Consider the following 5,149-nt stretch of genomic DNA (forward strand, 5'->3'; position numbering starts at 1 on the left):
TATAGTTTATCAGACTATCTATAATTATAAAATAATACTAAGCAGAGGAGTTCAACACTCATATACCGTAACTAAATTAGGAGGTTATAACTTATAACATGTCCTTAATTTATTGGAGAATGAGAGAACCTTGTTCGATGCTTCCCGGTGAGGAAGTTATCTATATTTCCCTAACTTGATCTGTATATTACTATTATTCAAGAGAATACTTATTCAAGTGAAGTAACCGAATAAACAAATCGAATCTTCTCTTAATTTATCATGTAATAAATTAAGGTTACAATGCATTTTCAACTTATTAAGGGTAGGGAAAAAAAACGAATTGTTCTATTAAATTAATTAACTTTATTTTTAGTAAATTACACCGACACTCCTTACAATTCTTCAAAATTGAATTAATACCTCTATTTTTTTTAAAGATTTACAGTAATTTCTCTTATACGATCACAATTTAAGGCTTTTTAAATAATCAAAGAGATTTAAAATAATGAATAAGAAGTATTAGTATTTGTACTGACCGTACTTCGCACCCGGGCTCCGAGCCCGGATTAGCGATACAAAGCCACCCCGAGCACACGCTGAGCGATGTCAGCCCGGTATTTGGGGCCCGGTATTTGGGCAGATCATTCCCGAACCCGGGGATCTCGTCCCAGATCAGAACCGCCCTCTAATTATATCATATCATATCTCATCATATCATATCATATCATATCATATGATATCTTATCATATCATGTCTTATCTCATGCTCAAGACCCAAGGCAACCCTAATTCACACAAAGGTATGTGCATTATTTATACGAGACTCATACTCCCACAAACACTAATTTTAGCATCGGAGTCTCTTTTGCAGGTACCACCCCCATCTTGGAACACCAGCGTACCAGTGAAGGAGGCTCGCCGATCTTACCCGGCGAATCAGCTCTACATATTTTTCAAACAATATTCAGGAGGTTTATTATAAGGATAAAAAAAAAAGTTAAAAAAAATATTTATGCAATTCACTCTATTTTCTTTTTACTCTGGGACAATTAAAAATAGAGGAATTGGTATACGGGAGCATTAAGCATGGACAAGGGTACTCATATATATGAGGAATATTCTCAAGGTGTCGAGAGACATAATGACTTAGGGTTGAAGAGCCAGGTGGCCCAAATCTGATTTCATTGGAGAGTGGCTATGAAAGTGAAGGTGAGAGCCAGTGAGTGGTTAATATCTCCAAGCATATGCCAATGCAATGGTTGTGAGATGAAATTTGTGAAAGCTACATATTTGGTTGGGTTGGTGTGCCTCACCTAGATGAGACATATCACAACAATTGATCTCAACTTTAAATGTGCCCCTCATCTATGAAGAATAAATAATTATGTAAAAAGGAAAGAAGCACATATACCCAACAACAAAAACTGAAAGAACAGTAGAAACCTTTTGATTTTGAGAAAATATTTTCCCACTTTTGTTTCAGCTTCTTGATAAAAATATAAATTTATTCATTAATTTTATTAAAAAAATAATTTTTTATTCAAATATAACTTTTATTTTCAGATTTTTAAAATTTATATTTTTTATCTATGGAAAATAAATATTGATAATGTCAAGCGAAAGAAAAATCACATTAACTGATAAAAAGATGTACAAATTGAGGAACATATATATAAATGAAAAGAATATATAATTAACTCTAATGCCTTAAAACTTAGGCTTAATACGATTATGATATCATGTTTTCTTGACTACTTGTTCTTAAAGATTTTTCCGATGTTTTAATGTCGCCGTCAAAGAATACTCGTTGAATGAAAGATGAAACATTTTCACTCATAGAAAGGCAAGGATGCATGGTTGAGAATAAATGAAAAGGGTTCTCACACTTTTCCTCGAAGGTCTAAAATGCTTACTGACTAAGGTGTCAAATTCCACTTCTTTAGGTTTCTATATCTAATAAAGTTTCGAACTCATAAAATGGAAAAATTGGAATTTGCAAATTGTGGCTAAAGCCCATGTGATCCAACGTCGTTGGAATAAGTTCCTTGTTGCAGCAGTTGTACGTTACTCAGTATACCGTGCTAAAACTGATAATTTAAATATATATATATATTTACTTCAAAAATAAATTTTGATAAATTTATTTCATTCAATAAATTTTACATCAAATTTAAATAATTTAATTGTTGAATTTAAAATAATTAATGCATAAATTAATAATTAATGTATAAATTATATACAAACTTTTAAAAAAATTGGAAATAATTTTTTATACTTCATTTTATTAATTTATATTGATGAATAATTATAAAAATAATTCATGTTTTTTTTCTAAATTTGTATACTTTATCCATGTATTAAAAATTCTATATTTAATAATTAAATTTTTAAAATTTGATATAAAATATAAATTGTTGAGTAAAGAAAATTTTGATAAGTAAATCTCTCCTTTTATATATATGTGTTTGTTTGTTTAAATTACTTAAATTAGTCATGTCTTTTGACTGATGCTTTCGTCATTCTCCACATAAAATAAATACCCGTATTTTAAAAAAATGTTTTCTTTGTTTTGAGAAATCGTCTCAATTATTTATTATTTTTTCTAAAGTATTTTGTAAAAATAACAAGAAAGGAGACACGTAAAGAAAGACAGGTGATTTGTGTCCAATAACAACACATTTTACCACACAAAATGAATAAAATTAAGTATATATTCCACCCCTTATCAGTCCCAATTATATATTCCTCATATTCCAAAATTTTAATGTTATTGTTTCATATTCCTATCTACTTGATTAATAATGCATGCCCATATGATGAAATTGAACAGTGCCTATCAAACACTATAGTCTATATAGGTTCAGCATATCTGCGTGGAGATATATATTAAACAATGTAACTTTTAGTACAAAGCTAGGTTGTCATACACGTACACTTGGGAGTGCCTTGTTCCTTGAGATAATATATATATGGAGAAGCATTATTAATTAGCCCCCGCAATAAAACAACATGTATAACATGTTTGGATGGAGACCTCGGAAAACAAAACTTCCTAATGCTTTGTCTGTAAGTGCCAACTTTTTTTTTTTTTTTTCTCATTACATATATACGATGATCATTAACAAATGAGCTCATCTATTTGGTTTAGTTTCACCTCCAACTTTTCGTTTCATGGATGTAGATTGTAGAACTTAAGGTGCATATGGATTGCCAAGGATGTGAAGAGAGAATTAGAAGGGCAATCTCCAAATTGAATGGCAAGAGCTCAACCATGCACATATTTCCCTTGAAATTTATTTTTGTTTTCTATTGTTGTGGAATACACAGTGGATGCTAACTATAAATGCAGCATGTGATCTCTGTCCCTACAACTATATGTTTAAAATAATTAAATTAACTATCAAGCTTTTCATTGATCTTTTATTAATTTCTTGACGATTTTCTGTTAGTTTCCATTTTCATAGAATTAAAATTTACTATTGCATGCCCCATATATTTAGGAGTGCTTATTGTTCGTTTAAACTCATTTTTTCTCGCACACTTTGTACTATCTATTACTACAAATATTTGTTGGCTGATAAAAAAAAAAAATTTGCACTTTCTCTCTACCTTTCCTTTCACATTCGAAATCCAATTTATTTTACATGGGTATAAATAAGTGTCACTCCAAAAGAGTGTGAAAAACTCATTTCTGTATATATAACTTTAACAATATCTCCATACCCTACACCACCCCACACACAACATATTTTTGATGGTGAAAATGGGAGATAAAAAAAAGGTTTTTTTTCCCTCCTTTTCTTTATTATAAAAGAAAAAGTGTGAGACAAATTTTATCCAACGATAAGTGAGGTTTAAAGTATTTTTTTTTTAGAAAGAACTCTTTTTTAAATAAGAAAAGGATATGTTGAGTCTTTTTTAACAATATATGTGTCATTTTTACTTTTAATTATAAAAATTAATGTCAAACATTTTTTTATGGTAAACCTAAAATTAAAACTTTATAGTATATAGCTTTACCTTTAGAATAGTTCTGGCGAGGGGGTAGGGTAAAAGTTAATATTTTGTAAGAAACATTATACATATAACTTGTTATTAACTTAAGGGTTCATGAAGAGGTGTGAAATGTTGCATGCAGGAATTGATAGGTTGGATATAGACATGGATAAGCAGAAGGTAACAGTAACTGGATATGTGGAGAAAGGGAAGGTATTAAGGGTTGTGAGAAGAACAGGAAGAAAGGCAGAATATTGGCCATTCCCTTATGACAGTGAATACTACCCTTATGCCTCAGAATACTTGGATGAGTCCACTTTTGCTTCTTCCTATAACTACTACAGGCATGGTTACAATGAGAGTGTTTATGGCTATTTTCCTGATCAACCATACTGTACTGTCCAGGATGAAACAGTGTTTCTCTTCAGTGATGACAACGTTCATGCACCCTGCACCATCATGTGAATAATTATGATTCAATGATGAGCTGGCATATATATTTAGTCATGGTTTATAAAGTTGTGTGTGTGAAAGTTCTGTAGCAAAAGAAAATAAAAATTGCATTTGAATAATTACAATGTCTTTTGAAAATTAGCAAAATATTGTCTTTGTTATTTGGTGAATAAAAAGCAAGCTTTATGAGCCAAAAGTGTTTGATCTTTGCTATAACATAGATTTAGACTGGTTGTCTGAAAAATGTTTATAGCATAATGGAGGAATGATTCCTTAGAACTGATTAATGTTAAATCGAATTGCATCATGAAAAGGTTCTTTGATTTGATTGCTTATGGAAGATTCTTAGTGAGCATAAACAACTCTACTAAAGTTATAGCACAACTCAATTTCAAAATAAGATTCTACTCGGGGGAAGTTGGGATAAAATTCTTGAGAAACACTTTTAAGGAAAAAGAAAAAAGGAGGAAAAAATAGAAAAGAAAAATAAGATAAGTTTTTTCGTAAGCTAAAATTAATTTATGTATAAATTAACTTGTAAAAATTTGTTCATTTAATTTTTTCAAAAAAATATCCAAATTAATTAATTTGTACATAAGTTAGTTTTAACTTATGAAAAAGTTTGTGAAAAGACAACACACCAAATTTCAGAGCAAAATTCAAAGGATAGCTACATGAACCACTAAAAGAAAGTTTAGAAAAATAAGGCAATAAAGAA

General features: G+C 30.0%; 1 protein-coding gene across 1 annotated transcript; it reads left to right on the forward strand.

Moving 5' to 3' along the window:
• Window positions 1-2,869: 2,869 nt before the first annotated feature.
• On the forward strand, window positions 2,870-4,721 carry LOC109794274 (Heavy metal transport/detoxification superfamily protein). Its single transcript, XM_020353734.3, has 3 exons — window positions 2,870-3,048; window positions 3,164-3,239; window positions 4,121-4,721. Exons 1-3 carry the CDS (start codon window positions 2,992-2,994, stop codon window positions 4,441-4,443), a joined length of 456 nt encoding a protein of 151 aa, XP_020209323.1. The 5' UTR covers window positions 2,870-2,991; the 3' UTR covers window positions 4,444-4,721.
• Window positions 4,722-5,149: the final 428 nt, after the last annotated feature.

This window comes from Cajanus cajan, chromosome 1 (assembly GCF_000230855.2).
Source record: "Cajanus cajan strain Asha chromosome 1, NIPB_CcT2T_4, whole genome shotgun sequence".
In the NCBI taxonomy this organism is placed as follows: Eukaryota; Viridiplantae; Streptophyta; class Magnoliopsida; order Fabales; family Fabaceae; genus Cajanus; species Cajanus cajan.

Coding starts and splice junctions, on each gene's coding strand:
- LOC109794274 (XM_020353734.3), top strand. CDS start 2,992: ATGTATAACATGTTTGGATGGAGACCTCGGAAAACAAAACTTCCTAAT. Junction 3,049..3,163: donor AACTTCCTAATGCTTTGTCT/GTAAGTGCCAAC, acceptor TCATGGATGTAG/ATTGTAGAACTTAAGGTGCA. Junction 3,240..4,120: donor GGCAATCTCCAAATTGAATG/GCAAGAGCTCAA, acceptor TGTTGCATGCAG/GAATTGATAGGTTGGATATA.